General features: G+C 40.3%; 1 protein-coding gene across 1 annotated transcript in view; it reads left to right on the forward strand.

Moving 5' to 3' along the window:
* Positions 1 to 5466: 5466 nt before the first annotated feature.
* The window catches only part of HDAC8 (histone deacetylase 8), a 263150-nt gene continuing 245612 nt past the window's right edge, over positions 5467 to 23004 (forward strand). The window contains 6 exon segments of the mRNA XM_033201381.1: positions 5467 to 5824; positions 5827 to 5893; positions 6074 to 6107; positions 6428 to 6480; positions 9421 to 9551; positions 10264 to 10405. Coding sequence (XP_033057272.1) covers positions 5671 to 5824; positions 5827 to 5893; positions 6074 to 6107; positions 6428 to 6480; positions 9421 to 9551; positions 10264 to 10405 — 581 coding nt within the window. The 5' untranslated portion in view covers positions 5467 to 5670.

The following is a 23004-nucleotide window of genomic DNA, read 5'->3' on the forward strand; positions in this document are numbered from 1 at the left end:
TACATGTGTTTTTGTGATTGGAGTTTATTTCATGGCTTTATTCTACATACTCTGCTTAATTATACAGTACAGTCAAAGCTCATTCATTGGGTTGAAGTAGATAATATTAATATATAGTACATATATAGTATATAATACATTTATAATATGTTAGATAATATATGTAAAGAAATGCAGTTTAATCATTCAAATACATACCCACTCAAACAAGGGTTACTAAATTCAAACGGGCTTATTGACATCTATAGGGAACATTTTCTTTTCTTTTCTGTTTTTAAGACGGAGTCTTGCTCTGTCGCCCAGGCTGGAGTGCAGTGGGTTGATCTTGGCTCACTGCAACCGCTGCCTCCCGGATTCAAGCGATTCTCCTGTCTCAGCCTTCCGAGTAGCTGGGATCACAGGCATGTGCCACCACGCTCAGCTCATTTTTTTTGTATTTTTAGTAGAGATGGGGTTTCACCATGTTGGCCAGGCTGGTCTCGAACTCTTGACCTCAGGTGATCCACCTGCCTCGGCCTCCCAAAGTGTTGGGATGACACTCGCGACCCACCGCACCTGGCCTGTAGGGAACATTTTCTGATGAATGAATAAAACAGATTTTTTTACTCAGCATTTCAATTGTGTGCAAATGGTGCTTCTTCCCTAATGAAGGGTATTTTAAAACAACTTGTTTTTCTAAATATTAAAAATATTTGGCAGAATCTTGTTTATGCTATTTGTTAGCCTTTTCTATAACAGGATTTATTCAGCAAGGATGAACATTGTCTCCACAGTTCCATCCTGGTTAATGAAATTTTGCTACATTCTGGGAATCTTACACAACTGGTGGGGCAAAAGTCATTCTTCACCACAGCTGGCAAAACCTCTGCCATTCCCTTTTCTGTTTACCAAGTACCTAGTATCTGCACTAATGCAGCAGAGATTAAGTATCGTATTTTCCACATTTGGTCTTCATTTCCTTTTTAACTTGAGTAACCTCAGGTGTTGGTTTGTCCAGGACAGCCCCCATTTATGCCTGTCTTACTGGCGTAATTATCAATAACACTGTGTCACTCTCAAAAAATGTCTCAGTTTGAAAGATATGGTCACCCCTATATTTAGCCAATGTGTGATTTCTTTTAAGGCTAAGCCAAAAAACCAAGAACTTATTCTCAAACCACTAATAGTACTTGTGCAGTAGTGGTATGGGGCTAAGGATGACAGTGGGGGGGAAACTCCCTTCCCCACCGAATATAGAAATATTTGGCATAATGGATCTTAAATAACCAATATTTGAGCACATACCAAATGCCACTGTTACATAGGCACTTAGCATGAGCCATTTTGTCTTCACAATTGCCATGTAAGATAGATACTGCCATCTCCATCTTACAAGTATGTGATCTGAGGCACTGAGGGTTTAAGTAAATTGCCCCAAATCAATCATCTAATAAGTGATAGAGCTGGAATTTGAACCCATGCAGTCTGACTCTAGAGTTCACATTCTCAACAACTACACTCTCCAAGGGAAATGACATTAAGGGAGTGGTGTGAAAACAAGGGTCAGTTGAAGACAGTTGAAGTGTCACTGGACAGATAGTGAAATGAGCAGAGAAGACTGCTCATTCACTGAAGGGTGGTGCCCCTGTAATTGTTTGCCTCCCCTTCTGGGGAAAGGCAGGGGAAAGCACCAAAAGAAATGGCACAGCCCAACCTGAACTTACCGGTTCAAATGTTAGCTTTAGCAATAATGATTGAGGAAAGTGAGTCAAGTAACTTGCCCAGTCAAGTAACTTCACCCTAGCAAGCTTTGAAGCCAAGATTGAACCTACTTCCTCTGACCTCAAGTCCTCCAACTGCAAATACAGTACATTGAGAAGGGATTTCTTCCCAATGTAAGAACCACATGGGTATTACGAATGTGGAAAATTGAGGTGAGGGACCTGTGGCAGGATTTGTGCTTTCTTAACCATGAGCAAGCGTCTAGCCTCCCTTTGAGATTAGCTGCAGGAATAGGTTGCCAATTCCAGAGCATTGTGCAACAATTATCTTTCTCCATAGCTGAATCACCTTGCCACATTGCATAGGGTACTTGGATAGTGTTTCCGGTTTAGAACCATTCAGCCGTTTGTTACTAGATCAGAAAGGACACATGAAACAAGACCTTTTCATGTCATTCCAGTACAGTCCAGAATTTAGGGTGTCAGTTGGCCAGTCCATCTCCTGCCCTCTTTCCGCTGCCTATCCCTGAAGGCCCAGGACAAGTCCCATTTCTCCTTATGTTGCCAGTCATCATGATCTCACCTTTCAGTCAAGTCCTCTAGCTTCTCCTGTCTATAAACATGTGCAGTTTTCTCTTTAAAAAATGTCCGGGCTCTGACGTCCCCTCAGGCTGTTAGACTAACTCCTTCCTTTCACAATCACAGTTTTTCAAAGAGGAAGCTACATTTAACTGTTTGCTTCACTTCTTAAACCCCCACAATCTGGCTTTCTCCCCTACCTCCATAGGACACCAGTGAGTTTCTAATGACCAAAAAGGGTCTTTGATCGTTCCTTGTCTTCTTTCTGACATCTTTTTCTCCTCTCAACCCTTACACACAGGCATTTCCAAAAATGACACTCTTCTTCCTAGCTCAGGGGTCCTCACCAGGGTGTAGGGTAGGTTTTGTGACATGATCTGATTTACTTATTTTTGGAGGCTCACTCTGGTGGCTGCAAAGATAATGGGTTGTAAGGCAGCAAGAATGGAAGCAAAGCCCAGGTAGACACTGCAGAAAGTTCAAGTGAGAGATAATAGTATCCAGACTATAGTGGTGGAAGTACAGAGTGAGAGAAGTGAATGTGTCTAAGGCACGTCTTTGACGTAGAACCGATGGAAATTGCTGATGGACTGAATCTGCAGGTGAAGGAAAGGAAGAAACCCAAATAACTCCCAGGTTTCTGACTTAGGCAACTGGATAGACGTTGGTATCTTTACTGAGCTATGAAAGATAGAAAAGGAATGGAAAGAACTTGGATGGGGAAATTGGGAGTTTGGTTTTGAAAATGTTGGATATGACTATTAGGCATCCCAGTGGAGAAAGTCACATCCCTTGGCTATATCAGCCACTCTTATGACTTCAGCTTTCTCCTCTTTATATGGAAAAGTGTGTGTGTGTGTGTGTGTCACGGCAATTGTTTAACCCATTAATTTCTGAAACACTTTTCAACACTTTTAAAATCAGAATCTATGTCCATTCTGCCCTACTGTATGAGTTCTTCCTCCCGATTGCTCTCTTTCTTATATTGCTACCTTTAGCCTTCTCCTTAACCAGAGTTTACATTTAAGAGTTTTCAGCACCCTTTTCCATATTCCTCCCTCTCACCAATATCCAAGTAATAAAGAAGTCCTGTTGAACTTACCCTGTACATTATTTCTCCTTTGTTCCCATTGCCCCCACCCTAGTTTTAAATCATTATCACTTCTTATTTGGACCATTGTGGCACTCTAACTACCCTTAGCCTTTTAATGACTAATCTTTCCTACACTGCTACTATAGAAATCTTTTTTCCTTACTATTTCTGTCTAAATGTGTTTTCCCATTTCCCACAGAATGTAGTCTATTCTCTTTAGCCTGGTATTCAATGTTTGTCATGATCTGGCCCTTTTAGCTAAACTCGACTAGAAATTTTCTCTTTTGTGTTTTTGTTTATGCTGTTCATTCTAGTCAGCATGCCTTCTCCTGGCTCCTATCTTCACCAAGCAAAATCTTAGCCACCTTCTAAGACCCTCTCAAATGCCACCAAAGGTGAATTCTAGTTACCATTTATTAAATACCGGTTATTTAGTACTTAATGCTTATTTATTAAGTAGTCTAAGCACCCTACATTCATTGTCTGACTCTGCATTGCCTTTGGTTTCTTGTATATTTGCCCCATCTTCTGTATAAGAATGCAAATTCCCTGAGAGCAGAGATCACATTATAATTTATCTTTGAATCCTCAGCTGTACTGTACACTTAATATCAGATAAATGTTTGATAAATGAACGACTGCAGACCTTTTAACTAGTTGCTATGGGAAGATATAAATAAAAGAAACATAAGATCTTACATTCTGGTTACAGAGCACATCACCAGAACACCCCCAAGATTTTCAGAATAAGTATTGAAGGGATACAAAATGGAGGGTGAACAAAGTTATATCATAACACAAAGTCATCCTGGAGGAATCAAGTTTATATAATAACGGGAATGTAAAAAGGCTTCAGTGTCAGACTGACCTAATTTTGAATTCCTACTTATCTGCTTGTTAAGTATGTGATTTTGAACAGTTGTTTTTCTCTCTAAACTGCATCTGTAAAATGGGTGTATTGCAACCTCCTTTATAGGACTGTTGCAAGGATGAAATGAGATAATATATCCAATGTGCATGTCACAATCTTCAATAAACGTTTAAAGTCTAAAAAGCAAGCCAGATTTTAAATATAGTAAGGATATTGGGTTGTCCCAGTGGTGTTAGTAAGTCAGTTTAGGTTGCCATGAGAATTGAGGGCCTGAGCACCGGCCACCTTGTTTCAGATCATAGCGGCCTCCAGGAACCTCCAAATGCTGATGGTAATTCTAAAACCACCTAAGATAGTCTTAAACTGGACCCTCACACCAAATCTAAAATATTTCCCTAAGCTGCAGAAACAAAAGGAGGTAGGAGGAGAAGAGCTGCAGTTTCCAAACACCACTGCTTGCAACCTTCCTACCACATTAATGTTCCAGGAGTTACATTTGACATCATTGCTCGATGGGAATCTACCAAGCAATTTCCACTGCACCAGCCAGTCTCTTGGGAAAGTGCTATCAGATTTGCCAGAGTAAATTATTGAGATTGTCAACTTTCATGTGGACATGGATAGTTAATGATGAAAAGAAATGAACTACAAAATTGCATCACAGAATTTACTGTGTAAACTTTTCAAACCATTTGTGCCATTAAATAGCGCCCCCACCAAAAAAAAAAAAAAAAAAAAAAAAAAAAAAAAAAAAAAAAGCCTATCCTTAGGATAGGCAGCTGATGTAACTGGATGGTGGGGGCTCTAGGTGGCCACATTCTACCTGTGTTTATATGGTTAAATGGATGAAATAGATGTGTTTGCAGATTGAAACAATTCATAAAGAGTTGAGGCTACTTTTTTTTTTTTTTTTTTTGAGACGGAGTCTTGCACTGTTGCTCAGACTGGAGTGCAGTGGCGCGATCTCGGCTCACTGCAAGCTCCGCCTCCTGGGTTCCTGCCATTCTCCTGCCTCAGCCTCTCTCTCTCTCTTTTTTTTTTTTTCTTTTTTCTTTTTTCTTTTTTTTTTTTTTTTTTTTGGTCTTAGCGCTAAAACTCAAAATCGCGGTTATTCTAGTGGTTAGCCCGGACTCTTCCGTTCCTCAAACCTCTGGAAACTACATCTCCCAGCATTCTGTGAAACTGGTCTGACTTCATCTCAAATGGCCCCGTAGGGCAACAAGGATGGTTAGTTTTGACCCTATTTATTTGTGCCATAAAACAATCGATCCTAATTGACAGCTATTTGGACTTTTACATCTGCCAAACCCTTTTTCTTGAACTGTGGTCGCTAAATGAGGGGATCCTGGTCTGGGAAGTCCCATCTATTCCTTCAATAGGATGGGGAGTGGGGCTAGTGTCTCCAGCGATCTCAAGAATAGGAGGGAATGTTGACCAGGGAGCACCGCTGCGGCCGATCAGAGGAGCAGGAACTGGAGCCCTGGCCGAGTCCGAAAAAAGCCAGATCTGGAAGGTGCCTGCGGAACGGTTTTAAGTGGAAGATGGAGGAGCCGGAGGAACCGGCGGACAGTGGGCAGTCGCTGATCCGGTTTACATCTATAGTCCCGAGTATGTCAGTATGTGTGACTCCCTGGCCAAGATCCCCAACGGGTAAGAGAAGTCGGGATGAAAGACCATGGGCTTTTGTGGTGGGGGTGGGGGCAGTGGACGAAAGAACGTTAGGAAGCGGAGAGGACACTGGGCTGGGGGAAATCTTCAGAAATTTCGAGTAGCTGTATCAGCTACCTAAAGTTGTATCAGAAGGAAGTGTTCTCATCTCGTTTCTGAGAGCGCAGCATGTCTCTGCGGGACGCCCAACGGACAGGTAGGAGTGGGGGAGGGGGTACGGAGGAGGGGAGAGGACGCAGTTTCCACTCCTATGGGACCGCTGAAGTCGTGGGAAAACAAGCTGCAGGGGGAAAGTGTTCCATCACCTGCCTAAGGCCTGGTAGCTTTCACATTAGAGATTTTGATACTTTGTATCTGTATTGTCTAAAGTGTATTGTAACTGTTAACAGAAGGGAAGCCAGTTGAAACAAAGTTAATCCGTTCCTTTGTTCAGGATAATGAGATTGACGGGGATTTTGCTGAATTAAACTTTTAAGACTATTTCTGCTTTTTTTTTTTTTTCGCTGATGTTTTTAGGCCAGTATGGTACATTCTTTGATTGAAGCATATGCACTGCATAAGCAAATGAGGTAAGTTGTCTTTCTTGCATGTAGCCCTGAAGCTAGGTGTTCGTAGCCTTAATATCCTGCTTCACAGTGCAGCAAGGAAGAGAACGGTCTCTTGAAAAAATTATTTTAGTTTTCTGTGAGAGTATTCACAATGTTTGTAATCTGCCTGTAATCCCAAGAAACTCTTGAAGAATTAAGAAAACTTGGGGGGCCAGGAGCATGGCTCATGCCTGTAATCCCAGCATTTTGGGAGGCCTAGGTGGGTGGATCGCCTGAGGTCAGTAGTTTGAGACCAGCCTGCCCAACATGGCAAAACCCCATCTCTACTAAAAATACAAAAAAATTAGCTGGGTGTGATAGCAGGTGCCTGTAGTCCCAGCTACTCGGGAGGCTGAGGCAGGAGAATCGCATGAACCCGGGAGGTGGAGGTTGCAGTGAGCAGAGATTGCACCATTGCACTCCAGCCTGGGCAACAAGAGTGAAACTCCGTCTCAAAAATAAATAAATAAATAAAAAGAGAGAGAGAGAGAAAAGAAAACTTGGGACGGGGGAGTGGAAAGTGCAGGAAGCAGTTAAGGTTCATTAGAAATATAGCTCAATTGCTTAGTTAAGTATCTCATGGGTAGGTTCAGTGCATTGTGGAGATTTTAAGTACATTTGGGTGTTAAAACCAGTCTGATACAAAAAGGTGTTCAGCTAGGACGTGTTCCGTTTTTCTTTTGATTTTGTTTCATTCGAAACCAGATTTGAGGGTGTGAGTTCAACCTAAGACTTTTAGACAACCCACCACCACCACCAAACTTTAATGGGTGAGGCTGGAGACAGGTCAAGACCAAAGAAAACTGCTAAGACTGAGCCAGAACTCAAGAGAGAGCTGTTTCTTCCAAAAACATGAACTTGCTGTTTATTGCCATTTCTGTATTTGGTGCCATTATAAGAGCAAATATAACCCTGCCACATATAGGATTACTTATGACAATTTCTGGCCAAATAGGTAAGTGCCCATACCAGCTGGTGTGCTATGCTTCATTTATCTTCCAGAAGGTAGTGTAATAGTCTTTCAGATTTTATTCTTATTATTAACAAAATCATTTTGTACCTTCTTAAGGGAATTTTTAAGCTTTTTTTTTTTTTTTTTTTTTGACAGAGTCTTGCTCTGTCACCCAGGCTGGAGTGCTGTGGCACCATCTTGGCTCACTGCAACCTCTGCCTCCCAGTTTCAAGCGATTCTCCTGCCTCTGCCTCCGGAGTAGCTGGGACTACAGGCACATGCCACCACACCCATTTTAAACCATTTTTTAACCCATATGGTTTGGTTAACATAGTAACTATATGCCTTCCATTAAAGTTATTTAACATTTCAAAAAATTATTTTATGACAAACAAGATATCAAAGCAAAGCAAAACTGTCCAGTTTGTTTACTGTTAAATAGGGAGGCTTTCAGTAACATTTAACATTTAACAAAATAAATGGAAGGGTACTAGAAGAGGGAGCTTTTAGGACTGGGAAATATGGTCCAAGATATTATAAAATTTTTATTCTAATGGGTAGATTTTTCACCTCTGATGGTATAGATGTGTCTTCTTTAAGAAGAAGCAAGAATTCTTGGATCATGGCTATGTATTTCAGTTTTGAGGCCAAACCACAGGATTTCTTCCAGCTACCTTGGTGATAGTAGTAGCCTGTATAGTCATATTAATTCATCATAAACTCATGGCTGTGTTCCCATTCAGCAGACATTTAAAACCACTGCTGCCTCCCTGTGGCCCAGGTCAGGGCTCCTTCAACTTGAATGTGTATATGAATCAACTTAAAATATGTTATCTTGTTTAAAAATCATCATGTTAAAAATCTTCTTGTTAAAAATCATCTTGTTTAAAAATGATCAAATTCTGACTCAGGTCTGAGGCAAGTCTGAAGTTCTGCATTTCTAACAAGCACCTGGGGGATGCTGATGCTCCTAGTCTACAGACCACCCTTTAAGTGGCAAGGGCTAGAAAACAGTAGTGGCAGCTGTGGGGTCAAGAAGAGGAAATGGGGGATAGGCAGCTAGAGGTTAGATGTGGGAAGGCCTCTTATTGGGTTAGCTCCCTTTATTCCCTCACTCGCTTCTTTTTGTCATTTTTTGTGAGGAGTAGGTTGAGAGGTTCCAAGTGAAGCCCAGTTCCAACCATTTTGCCCCTTCTCGCCTTGCTCTCAGAGGCAGATAGGAGGGTTCAAGTCTAGAAACATTACATTTTGAGTTGCCCGTTTTTAATCCGTTAATAGGATGATAGTTATCCACCAAGCATTTTTGTATGTGTTATCCTTTTATCTTCACATAAGTCCCATAAAGTTCCCCATTTTACAAACAAGAAAACTGAACTCCAGAACAGTCAACTTACCTGAGGTTATAGAGCTAGTAAGTACAGAGTTAGAACAGGAACCCAATTGTCTGACTCCAAATCTGACTCCAAATTCAAAATGCATGATAACATAGCTGCCTATTAAAATAAAGATACAGCTGAAAGGATTAGATAGCCCAATTAGCAACTGGTTCAATAGCTGCCTATTAAAATAAAGATACAGCTGAAAGGATTAGATAGCCCAATTAGCAACTAGTTCAAATGAAAATATCCCTGCCTATTAGTTTGTCCTGAAAGTTGTAACTCACAGGGTAAAGTCTGTCTGATACCTGATTATTTGTCTAACTTGAATATAATTACTTTTGTTTACCTACCTATAAACTCAAGGGAAAATCTATCCTCTTGCCCCTTATTAATAGAGTCACTACTGTAGATGTGAGGCAGTAAAGATCGCTCAGTGCAGTGGGAGAACAGAATGTGTTTATTACTCTAGCCTATTGGAACAAGAAGTTGAGACTTGTATTTTCTTCTCAGACTGCTGGCTTCTGTTTCTAGCTTCTGGCATACACTGGGTCTGACTCACTCACCTCTCTTTGTTCTCTCTGTTATTATTAGGATAGTTAAGCCCAAAGTGGCCTCCATGGAGGAGATGGCCACCTTCCACACTGATGCTTATCTGCAGCATCTCCAGAAGGTCAGCCAAGAGGGCGATGATGATCATCCGGACTCCATAGAATATGGGCTAGGTAAAGTCATTACCAGGCAGTGATGGGAGATGGACAGCCTAATTTTTTTATAACTTGTATGATTTTTAAATATTTTTCATTAAGAAATCGTGTGTTAACTGTCGATCTTAATCTTTTGGTTTAGCCACATATAACTCACTAAACAAGCAAATCATATGAGTTGAGCAAAACCACATGATGGGTTAGATGAAAGAAAACCTTTCAGTTGCTTAGGCCCTATTGGCAGTGCTCAGATCTGGTCTGGCTATATATATGCTGATTTAGCTGTCCTGTGACCTTGTATTTTAACTGGAATACAGATTTATGTTCTGGCTAAGTTTTCTACCTCATCCCTCATTAAACAGCTGCATTTTTTAAAACTGTAAGTGACCAGCAGGATAGTCTAGAAAAACAGCATGGTTTAGCAGAAGAACATTGAACTGGAGGGTCAAGAGAGCTGAGTCCCAGGCCTGGCTCTGTGTGACCACTGACAAGACATATCACCTTGGTTTCTCTATCTATAGCCTGTGACTAGTTCATCAGGAAGGTTTATCCTTTCTAGCTCTAACCTTTTAAAAAATTATATCCCCAACATTGGAATTGTTTCTGTCTCACTTGGAGCTGTTATTAGCACAGTGGCCTTTTAGTAGGTTAGGTTGTTGTCACACCTCAACCTATTCCTCCTCTTTTTCCAGTTCATCTTTTAACCAGTTCTTCTGATTTTTGCCCTAAGGTTATGACTGCCCAGCCACTGAAGGGATATTTGACTATGCAGCAGCTGTAGGAGGGGCTACAATCACAGCTGCCCAATGCCTGATCGACGGAATGTGCAAAGTAGCAATTAACTGGTCTGGAGGCTGGCATCATGCAAAGAAGTAAGAAAATAACCTTTCTGTTTTCTGACTCTTTCCTTGAGTCAGTTTCTCAGTTATATAAACTCTTATGCTTATTGTATTGACATTTACAGAGAGACGTGTATATACGTGGCACTTCACAAGGCATTCTGAAGAAATCCAAGTGAAATAGAAAAAAGATTACCTAATATAGTGGAAAACACACTGCTCAAAGTCAGGACACCTGGGCTCTACACCTAGTTTTTCTGCTAACTTGCCTAACTGACTTGGACTTATTACCCTCCCTAGGCCTCAGTTTCTTCATCAATAAAATGAACAAAGGATACAACTAGACAGTCTCTAAATTCCTTTTCCGCTTTCTAGAAATTCCCCTGTCTTCAAGGGACTCACAGTCCAGAAACATTAACAAAATTAGAATAGAGAACAACATTAGTTATGGTACCAATGGAATATGTGTATGAGCTGAAGAGACTTATCAGTAGAAAGAAATTAATCATGGAAGTCTTGGCGGAAGTGAATTTTAGAGCTAGTTCTTAAAAGAAGTGGCAAACGGATTTTTGAAAAGGTGGAAAATTGATGCGAATAGGTTTAAAACCAAAGGCTGAACAATCAAGAAGAGGGCTCATGCTGCCACCTCTAAGGAAAGTAGCAACCCAGAGGTAGATGTCTCTCAAAGACAAAGGGCTTGTGAAAAGGCTCTTCCTAGGTGCTTCTTGGAGTTAGAGGAGAAGTCCTTTGGAGTGTTCATTTGTTTATTTGTTTGTTTGTTTTTGAGACAGGGTCTCGCCCTGTTGCTCAGGCTGGAGTGCAGTGGCGTGATCTCGGCTTACTACAACCTTCGCCTTCCCAGTTCAAGTGATTCTCCTGCCTCAGTCTCCTGAGTAGCTGGGATTATAGGCACCCACCATCATGCCCAGCTAGTTTTTGTATTTTTGTAGAGACGGGGTTTCACCATGTTGGCTAGGCTGATCTTAAACTCCTGAGCTCAGGTGATCTGCCTGCCTCGGCCTCCCAAAGTGCTGGGATTACAGGGGTGAGCCACCGCACCTAGCCACCTTCTAGTGTTTTATGTTAACATGTCAAACTGCAGTAGTCTGTCTGAGAAGGATTGCTGGGCCTTCTTCAGCATTTGGAACTTTCCTTGATATTTCTGTAGTACTTAATCCACATTGAAGAAGAAGGATTTTTTAAAACTCTGAATTTATCAATCCTCTGTCTGAGAGAAATGAAGTCGCTGTAGTAGTAATTGCCAATGCACCATTCACAAATCAATTGTTCATGCAATCAACAGTGACCTTGATACTCTTAGGTGCTCTTGAGTCCAGAGAAAACCACACTTTGTTTTTCAGAATAAAACACAGCACAACTTCAGCATATGCAGATTAAGATAATAACAGAATTTTTTCCATCAAATTGACAGATTTTGTGGCCAAGGAAGTCCTTGAAAAAGTTTACTGCTAGAATTTACTAGTTTGGCAACAGAGCAAAGGAAACCAGTGTTTTAGTAATGAGTCTTATGTGGTCTTAAAAGCAGAGACAAGCTGCCTTTTGTTAGCTTTTGCTTGCTTGCCTGCTTGCTTTTTTCTTGCTTTTTGTTGTTGTTGTTGTTGGTTTGTTTTTTTAATAAAGACAATGTCTCCCTATGTTGCTGATCTTGAACTCCTAGGCTGATCTTGAACTCCCAGGCTCAAGGGATCCTCTATCCTCGGCCTCCCAAGGTACTGGCATTACAGGCATGCACCACACCTGGCCTCTTTCTTTCTTTTTTGTTTTGTGTTTTCGAGATGGTCTCTCTCTGTCACCAAGGCTGGATGGAGTGCAGTGGTGCAATCATAGCTCACTGCAGTCTCAAACTCCTGGGTTCAAGGGATCTTCCCACCTCAGCCTTCTAGGTAGCTAGGACTACAGGCACGTGCCACCACACTTGGATAATTTTTGTATTTTTTGTAGAGATGAGGTTTTGCTGTGTTGCCCAGGCTGGTCTCAAATTCCTGGCCTCAAGTGATCCTCCCACCTTGGCCTCGCAAAGTGCTGGCACTGCACATGAAAGTCACTGCACCCAGGCTGCTTTTTTTTTTTTTAAGTTCAAAATACAGACAATGATTGCTAGGAGAAAAAAAAAATGACCCTCTCCCCTCCCAGGTACAGAATGAAAGGAGAAAATTAAGCTTCTCTGAATGAAAGACTTCTAGGTCCTCTTGGGCTTAGCAAATTGAGAAGAAAAGTAGTGTGGCTTCATAGAAAAGGCTTGCTTCTATGAATCACATCCAGTTTATTATGCAATTAAATTCACTGCAGAAAGCCTACTAGGGCCTGGGTCATTTTCCAGTGGGGTACTCTGCTTCTTATTACTGTTTTGCTGCCAAAGGAAGTACACTCTGTCTTGACCCAATCATGGCTGCTTCTGGGCTGCACACAGACATGGGGATATCCACATATATTGCCTTAACTGTTTTAGACATCTTTCAGCTGCTCCTGCATGGAAACAGACATGCCTGTGATAAATATAAATTACAGAGAGTCTCTAGAGATTTCCCCAATTTAGGTCTGAATTCCAGGGTGTTCTTGGCATATCTAGAACCTCTCTGTAGATGGACTACAGGCATTTAGGCTACAAACTTACATCTAGCCAGCATTTACCTATTATAATCACAGTATTTGTTTAAACTTCCCATCTCCAAATATATGTACAGATTCACACATGCCATTTATTCATTGAACAAGCATTGATTAAGCACCTACTATATGTCAAATGTATGTTTATCACCACCAATAAGCAGAGATATAGAAATTGAAGCAAGATATATTGTTTCCCCTACCAAATTGAAAAAAAATTTATTTCCCAGCACTTTGGGAGGCCGAGACGGGCGGATCACGAGGTCAGGAGATCGAGACCATCCTGGCTAATACGGTGAAACCCCGTCTCTACTAAAAATACAAAAACTAGCCGGGCGAGGTGGCGGGCGCCTGTAGTCCCAGCTACTTGGGAGGCTGAGGCAGGAGAATGGCGGAAACCCAGGAGGCGGAGCTTGCAGTGAGCTGAGATCTGGCCACTGCACTCCAGTCCGGGCGACAGAGCGAGACTCCGCCTCAAAAAAAAAAAAAAAAAAAAAAAAAAAATTTATTTCAAAATATCCAGGTGGTGGAAGGATTACAGTGAAATTAGTACAACCCCCTTTGAAAACTTTGGAAGTGTTAAGAATGGGAAAAAATGTTCATACCAGTTGGCCCAGTAACAATATTCTTGGCAGTCTAGTCTAAGGAAATAAACCAATTCTACCTGTAAGAAATTTATATCTTAGGAATAAGACAGCAAATAATTGCATTTGAAAGCTTAAAAAGGATGATTCTCAAAGAATATTCTACAAAAGAAGAGTAATGAAGGACTAATGCTATTAGATATTAAGCATCCAAAACTACAATAATGAAAACACTGGTACAAAATTAGACAGATAGCTTATAGTACACCCCATCTCCAACAAAGAGACCAGTTATATAGAATTTAATCTATTACAAAGGATACATTGCAAGTGCATGGGAGTTGAAAGGTCTGTTGAGTAAATGAATGGTATTGTGACAGCTTGTACCATTATACACTCATCTACTGCAATAAACTAAAATGAGTGACAGCTAGATTGAAGAGTTAAATATTAAAGCAAATTTAAAAACTAGAGTGAATGGATATTTATCAAGCTTCTAAAAGGGAAGAATTTTCTAAGCTTAGAAAGTAATTTTTAAAAATCACGAAGGAAAAGATCAAACCTGACTGTATAAAATTTTAAAACCAAAACAACTTTTAAAAGTTTTTTGGCTATTTTTAAAATGAAATCTAAACACAGACTGGAAAAGCCTATGTTTCATAAATATGACAAAGTGTAGTAGGCTTGTATTATCTAACCCACTCTTACAATATAATGTATAAGAAGAAATCTGCACAAAGAACATGAATAGACAATTTACAAAGGAGTTTAAGTAAAACTGGAAAACATTGGAAAGTGTTCATCACTACTAATCAAAGAAATGCAAATTAAAACCATTAGGTAAGCTCTTTTTTTTTTTTTTTTTGAGACGGAGTCTCGCTCTGTCGCCCAGGCTGGAGTGCAGCGGCCTGATCTCAGCTCACTGCAAGCTCCGCCTCCTGGGTTTACGCCATTCTCCTGCCTCAACCTCCCGAGTAGCTGGGACTACAGGCGCCCGCCACCTCGCCCGGCTAGTTTTTTGTATTTTTTAGTAGAGACGGGGTTTCACCGTGTTAGCCAGGATGGTCTCGATCTCCTGACCTCGTGATCCGCCCGTCTCGGCCTCCCAAAGTGCTGGGATTACAGGCTTGAGCCACCGCGCCCGGCCGAGCTCTTTTTTTTTGAGACAGAATCTCGACTCTGTTGTCCAGGCTGGAGTGCGGTGGCGCGATCTCAGCTCACTGCAACCCTGCCTCCCAGGTTCAAGCGATTCTCCTGCCTCAGCCTCTTTAGTAACTGGGATTACAGGCGTGTGCCACCATGCCCAGCTAATTTTTGTATTTTTAGTAGAGACGGGGTTTCACCATGTTGGTCAGGCTGGACTCGAATTCCTGACCTCATGTCCTCCCGCCTCGGCCTCCCAAAGTGCTGGGATTTCAGGCATGAGCCACCAGTTTTTAAGCCTATATTTAACAGTATTGAAAAAGATGGTACTCAGTTTCCTAGTGAGTGTGGTTTGGAAGAAAGCATTTTGGTAGCCAATGTGTAGTAATGCCCTTTGATCGGGTAATCTTACTTCTGGGAATGTGGCCTAATTTTTTTTTTTTTTAATATGGGAAACAAATTATTTTCATGAAGGTATTTATCAGTGTTATTTATAAAATTTTAAAAACTAAAATAACATGAATGCCTAGCAATAAAGGAATGGTGAATCTACTCCCTAGAATATTATCCTATTGTTTTACTTTTTTCCTTCTGTGCAAAAGCTTTTTGTTTTTATTTATTTATGTATTATTTACTTATGAGACAGGGTCTTGCTCTGTCACCCAGGCTGGAGTGCATTTGCATGGTCTCGGCTCACTGCAACCTCTGCTCCCCAAAGATCAAGCAGTCCCCCCACATCAGCCTCCTGAGTAGCTGGGACTACAGGCGCACACCACCACACCTGCCTTTTTTTGTAGAGATGGGGTCTTGCCATGTTGTCCAGGCTGGTCTCTAACTCCTGGGCTCAAGCAGTTAACCCACTTTGCCCTCCCAAAGTGCTGGGATTACGGTTGTGTGCCACCATGCCCAGCCTTATGCTATTATTTTAAATAATGATTATAAGAATTATAGGGAACTTCAGACAAATACTTTATGTGTGTCAATAAAAAAGCAGGTCTTGGCTGGGCGCAGTGGCTCATGCCTGTAATCCAAGCACTTTGGGAGGCCGAGGCAGGTGGATCACCTGAGGTCAAGAGTTTAAGACCAGCCTGGCCAAAATGGTGAAACCTTGTCTCTACTAAAAATACAAAAATTAGCCGGATGTGGTGGCAGTAATAAAAACAAAAATTAGCTGGATGTGTAATCCCAGCTACTTGGGAGGCTGAGGCAGGAGAATCGCTTAAACCCAGGAGGCAGAGGTTGCAGAGAACCGAAATCGTGCCACTGCACACCAGCCTAGGTGACAAAGTAAGACTCTGTCTCAGAAAAAAAAAACAAAAACAGGTCTTAAAAATGCATGCACATTGTAATCACAGCTTTGTAAAACATATATGAAGAGAGAAAGACTGGTGGGAATAACAATAATATAGTGGCAGAATTATTTTTTCTCCCAAGTATTATTTTTTATTTTTTAATTTAATTTTCCTTTTACAGTTTTTTATTTTTTTTATTTCAATAGGCTTTTGGAGAACAGGTGGTGTTTGGTTACATGAGTAAGTTATTTAGTGGTGTTTCTGAGCTTTTGGTGCACCCATCACCCGAGCAGTGTACACTGTACCCAATGTGTAGTCTTTTATCCCTCACCACCCCTCATCCTTTTCCCCGAGTCCCCAAAGTTTAATGTGTTGTTCTTATGCCTTTGTGTCCTTATAGCTTATCTTCCATATGCGTGAGAACATACAACGTTTGGTTTTCCATTACTGAGTTGCTTCACTTAGAGTAATAGTCTCCAATTCCAGGCAGGTTGCTGTGAATGCCATTATCTCATTCTTTTTATGGCTGAGTAGTATTCTATAGTGTATATATACCACATTTTCTTTATCCACTTGTTGATTGATGGGCATTTGGGCTGGTTCCATATTTTTGCATTTGCAAATTGTGCTGCTATAAACGTGTGTGCAAGTATCTTTTTTGTATAATGACTTCTTTTTTTTCTGGATAGATACCTAGTAGTGGGATTGCTGGATCTACTTTTAGTTCTTTAAGGAGTCTCCACACTGTTTTCCATAGTGATTGTACTAGTTTACATTCCCACCAGCAGTGTAAAAGTGTTCCCTTTTCACCACATCCATAACAACATCTATTATTTTTTTATTTTTTGATTATGGCCATTCTTGCAGGAGTGAGGTAGTATCACATTGTGGCTTTGATTTGCATTTTCCTGATCACTAGTGATGTTGAGCATTTTTTCATATGTTTGTTGGCCATTGGTATATCTTCTTCTGAGAATTGTCTGTTCATGTCCTTAGCGCACTTTTAAATGGGATTGTTTGCTTTTTTCTTGCTGATTTGTTTGAGTTCTTTGTAATTCTGGATATTGGTCCTCTGTCAGATGTATAGATTATGAAGATTTTTCTCCCACTCTGTGGGTTGTTTGTTAACTCTGCTGATTATTTCTTTGCTGTGCAGAAGCATTTTAGCTTAATTATGTTTCATCTATTTATCTTTGTTTTTGTTGTATTTGCTTTGGGGTCTTTGGTCATGAATTCTTTGCCTAAGCCAATGTCTAGAAGGGTTTTTCCAATGTTATCTTCTAGAATTTTTATAGTTTCAGGTCTTAGATTTAAGTCTTTGATCCATCTTGAGTTGATTTTTTGATAAGGTGAGAGATGAGGATCCAGTTTCATTCTTCTACATGTGGCTTGCCAACTATCCCAGCACCATTTGTTGAATACAGTGTCCTTTCCCCACTTTATGTTTTTGTTTGCTTTGTCAAAGATGAGTTGGCTGTAAGCATTTGACTTTATTTCTGGGTTCTCTATTCTGTTCCATTGGTCTATTTGCCTATTTTTATACCAGTATCATGCTGTTTTGGAGACTATGGCCTTATAGTTTGTAGTTGTGTAATGTGATGCCTCCAGACTTGTTCTTTTTGTTTAGTCTTAGCTTTGGCTATGTGTGCTCTTTTTTGGTTCCATATGAATTTTAGGATCGTCTCTTCTATTTCTGTGAAGAATGATGGTGGTATTTAGATGGAAATTGCACTGAATTTGTAGATTGCTTTCAGCAGTATGGTCATTTTCACAATATTAATTCTACCCATCCATGAGCATGGAATGTGTTTTCATTTGTTTGTGTTGTCTATGATTTCTTTCAGCAGTGTTTTGTAGTTTTCCTTGTAGAAGTCTTTCATGTCCTTGGTTGGGTATGTTCTTAAGTATTTTACTTTTTCTGCAGCTATTGTGAAAGGGGTTGAGTTCTTGATTTGATTATCAGCTTTGTTGCTGTTGGTGCATAGCACAGCTACTGATTTATGTACATTAATTTTGTATCCTAAAACTTTGCTGAATTCATTTGCCAGTTCTAGGAGCTATTTGGATGAGTCTTCAGGGTTTTCTAGGTATATGATCATATCATCAACAAAGAGCGACAGTTTGACTTACTCTTTACCGATTTGGATGCTCTTTATTTCTTTCTCTTGTCTGATTTCTCTGACTAGGACTTCCAGTACTGTGTTGAATGGAAGTGTTGAAAGTGGGCATCCTTTTCTTATTCCAGTTCTTGGGGGGAATGCTTTCAACTTTTCCCCGTTCAGCATAATGTTGGCCGTGGGTTTGTTGTAGATTATTACCTTTTATTACCTTAAGGTATGTCCCCCCATGCCAATTTTGCTCAGGGTTTTAACCATAAAGCGATGCTGAATTTTGTCAAATTCTTTTTCTGCATCTATTGAAATGATCATGTGATTTTTGTTTTTAATTCTGTTTATGTGGTATATCACACTTATTGACTTGTGTATGTTAAACCATCCCTGCATCTCTAATATGAAATCCAGCTGATCATCGTGAATTATCTTTTGATATCCTGTTGGATTTGGTTCACTATTATCTTGTTGAAGTTTTTGCATCTATGTTCATCAGGGATTTTGGTCTGTAGTTTTCTTTTTTTGTTATGTCCTTCCCTAGTTTTGGTCTTAGGGTGATATTGGCTTCGTAGAGTGATTTAGGGAGGATTCCCTCTTCCTCTAACTTTTGGAATAGTGTCAATAGGATTGGTACCAATTCTTCTTTGAATGTCTGATAGAGTTCAGCTGTGAATTCGTCTGGTCCTGGGCGCTTTTTTGTTGGCATTTTTTGTTGTTGTTGTTACCATTTCAATCTCACTGATTGTTACTGGTCTGTTCAGAGATTCTTTATGTTCCTGGTTTAATGTAGGAGGGTTGTATATTTCCAGGAATTTATCCATTTCCTCTAGGTTTTCTAGTTTATGCACATAAAAGTGTTCTTAGTAACCTTGAATAACCTATTGTATTTCTGTGGTATCAGTTGTAATGTCTCCCATTTCATTTCTAATTGAGCTTATTTGGATCTTCTCTCTTCCTTCCTTGGTTCATCTTGCTAATTGTCTATCAATTTTATTTATTTTAAAAGAACCGGCTTTTTGTTTCATTTATCTTTTGTATTTTTTGTTTGTTTGTTTGTTTCAGTTTCATTTAGTTCTGCTCTGATCTTGGTTATTTCTTTTCTTCTGCTGGGTTTGGGTTTGGATTGTTCTTGTTTCTCCAGTTCCATGAAGTGTGCCCTTAGATTGTCTATTTGTGCTCTTTCAGACTTTTTAATGTAGGCATTTAATGAATTTGCTAAGAGGCATTACCTTTTAGCACTGCTTTTGCTGTATCCCAGAGGTTTTGATAGGTTGTGTCACTATTATCGTTCTGTTCAAATAATTTTTTAAATTTTTATCTTGATTTCGTTGTTGACCTAATGTTCATTCAGGAGCATGCTATTTAATTTCCATGTATTTGCATGGTTTTGAGGGTTCCTTTTGGAGTTTATTTCCAATTTTATTCCACTGTGGTCTGAGAGAGTACTTGATATAATTTTGATTTTTTTAATCGAGACTTGTTAAAGATTTTCTTAAGTGAGACTTGTTTTGTGGCCTATCATATGGTCTGTCTTGGAGAATGTTCCATGTGCTGATGAATAGAATGTATATTCTGTAGTTGTTGGGTAGAATGTTCTATAATATCTGTTAAGTCCATCTGTTCTAGGGTATAGTTTAAGTCCATTGTTTCTTTGTTGACTTTCTGTCTGGATGACCTGTCTAGTGCTGTCAGTGGAGTATTACAGTCCCCCACTGTAATTGTGTTGCTGTCTATCTCATTTCTTAGGTCTAATAGTAATTGTTTTATAAATTTGGGAGCTCCAATGTTAGGTGCATACATATTTAGAATTGTGATATTTTCCTGTTGGACTAGTCCTTTTATCATTATATAATGTCCCTCTTTGTCTTTTCTAACTGCTGTTGCTTTCAAGTTTGTTTTGCCTGATATAAGAATAGCTACTCTTGCTTGCTTTTGGTGTCCATTTGCATGGAATATCTTTTTCCTCCCCTTTACCTTCAATTTATGTAAGTCCTTATGTGTTAGGTGAGTCTCCTGCAGATAGCAGAAACTCGGTTGGGTGAATTATCTGTTCTGCCATTCTGTATCTTTTAAGTGGAGCATTTAGGCTACATACAATGTTAGTATTGAGATTGAGGTACTATTCTATTCACCATGCCAATTGTTGCCTGAATATCTTGGTTTTTATAAATTGTATTATTGTTATATAGGTCCTGTGAGATTTATGCTTTAAGGAGGTTCTATTTCAGTTTATTTTGAGGATTTGTTTCAAGATTTGGTGGTAGTTTTAGCAATTCTTGTAGTGCTGGCTTTGTAGTGGCAAATTGTCTCAGCATTTTTTTTGTTCGGAAAAGACTGTATCTTTCCTTCATTTATGAAGTTTAGTTTCACTGGATACAAAATTCTTGGTTGATAATTGTTTTGTTTAAGGAGGCTAAAAATAGGACCCCAATCTCTTCCAGCTTTTAAGGTTTCTGCTGAGAAATCTGCTGTTAATCTGATAGGTTTTCCTTTATAGGTTACCTGATGCTTTTGCCTCACAGCTCTTAAGATTCTTTCCGTCATCTTGACTTTAGGTAACTGATGACTACATGCCTAGTTGATGATCATTTGGCAATGAATTTCCCAGGTGTTCTTTGAACTTCTTGTGTTTGGATGTCGAGATCTCTAGCAAGGCTGGGGAAGTTTTCCTTAATTATCCCCTCAAATATGTTTTCCAAACTTTTAGATTTATCTTCTTCCTTGGGAACACAAATTATTCTTAGGTTTTGGACATTTAACATAGTCCCAAACTTCTTGGAGGCTTTGTTCATTTGTTAAAATTTTTTTTCTCTATGTGTTTGACAGATTGGGTTAATTCAAAAGCCTTGTCTTTGAGCTCCGAAGTACTTTCTTCTGCTTGTTCAATTCTATTGCTGAGACTTTCCAGTGCATTTTGCATTTCTCTAAGTGTGTCCTTAATTTCCAGAAGTTGTGATTATTTTTTATTTATGCTCTCCATTTCACCAAAGAATTTTCATTTCATATCCTGTATTATGTTTTTGATTTCTTTAAGTTGGATTTCACCTTTCTCTGGTGGCTCCTTGATTAGCTTAATAATCTACCTTCTGAATCTTTTTCTGGCAATTCAGGGATTTTTGTCTTGGTTTGGAACCATTGCTGATGAGCTGGTATGATCTTTTGGGGATGTTAAAGAAGCTTGTTTTGTCATGTTACCAGAATTGTGTTTCTGGTTCCTTCTCATTTGGGTAGACTATATCTGAGGGAAGATCTGGGATTCACAGGTTGCTGTTCAGACTCTTGTCCCACAGGGTGCTCCTTTGATGTGTCATCCTCCTCCTTCCCCTGGAATGGGGGGCTCCTGAGAGCGGAACTGTAGTGATTGTTTTTGCTCTTCTGGGTCTAGCCACCCAGCAGAGCTACCGAGCTCCCACCTGGTACTGGGGAGTGTCTGCAAAGAGTACTGTGATGTGATCTGTCTTCAGGTCTTGGCAGCTGTGGATACCAGAACCTGCTCCAGTGGAGGTAGCAGGAGAGTGAAGTGGAGGGTCCTTAGTTGTGTTTTTCTTCAGTGCACTGGTTTTGTGTTGGTTGGCCTCCAGCCAGGAGGTGGCACCTTCAAGAACGCATCAGCTGTGGTCGTATAGGGAGGACGCAAACTTGCCTGGGGACACCTGTTTAAGTATTCAGGTTTCTCAGGCAACTGGCAGGGTCATAGAACTCTCAAGAGATTATGACTTTTGTCTTTGTCTATTGGGGCAGGTAGAGAAAGACCACCAGGTGGAGGCAGGGGTAGGTGTGTGTCTGAGCTCAGAGTCTCCTTGGGTGGGGCCTGCTGTGGGGGAAGGGGGTGTGGTTCCCAGTCCAGTGGAGTTATATTCCCAAGGGGATTATGGCTGCCTCTGCTGAGTCATACAGGTCTCCAGGAAAGTGAAGGAAGGCCGGCAGGCACAGGCTTCACCCCGCTCCCATGCAGCCTGCAGTCCTAGAGGCCGGTCTCACTCCCACCGTTCCTCCCCCGCCCCTACCCCTCTCCCCGCTCCCAACAGCACTGAGTCTGTTTCCAGTCAACCAGTGACCAGGGCTGAGAACTTGCCCCAGACCATGAGCCTCCCTGTTGAGAAAGCAAGCCAACTTACAGTTGTTCGGCATCTCAGGGAGCCTGCAGCAGTGATCCAGTTCCTTCAAAGGGTCTATGGATTTTCTTGGTTTCGCTGGTGTGTTTCTGCGGTAGTTCTAGGAGCAAAAGTTCATGATGTGAGTCTCCACGTGCTGTTCTGTCCATCCGAGCAGGAGCTGTAAGCTAGTCCTGCCTTCTATCCACCATATTAATAGGCAGAATTATTGATGATTTTTAAACATATTTTTCTCCAGTTTTCAAAATTTCTGTAACGATATTATATTATTTTGTAGCTAAAATTTTACCAAGATAGAAAGAGAACCCCCAAAATTACAGCAAATGTAACAAAGGGTTAAAATCTCTAACTGTTCTAATTGATTTTTTTAAACACTAATACTCAGATAAATGAACAAAAAACACAAATAGACAATTCACAAAAGAGGAAACATTAAACAAGCATTATAAAATATTTAGCATCACTAATAATAGACGAATTGAAATATTAGCAGTTAGCCCTTGAACAACACAGGTTTGAACTGTGGGGATTTATTCATATGCAGATTTTTTTTCTATAAATACAGTCAGCCCTCCATATCAACAGGTTCTGCATCTGCAACCAAATACAGATAGAAAATACAGTATTTACCAAATGTGAAACCCACATATACAGAGCACTGACTTTTATCATCTGCGGGTTCCATGGGGCCGACTGTGGGATTTGAGTGTGCATGGATTTTAGTATCTGCAGGGGTCCAGGAACCAATCCCCCACAGAT

This window comes from Trachypithecus francoisi, unplaced genomic scaffold, assembly GCF_009764315.1.
Source record: "Trachypithecus francoisi isolate TF-2019V2 unplaced genomic scaffold, Tfra_2.0 Lachesis_group6, whole genome shotgun sequence".
Taxonomy (NCBI): Eukaryota; Metazoa; Chordata; class Mammalia; order Primates; family Cercopithecidae; genus Trachypithecus; species Trachypithecus francoisi.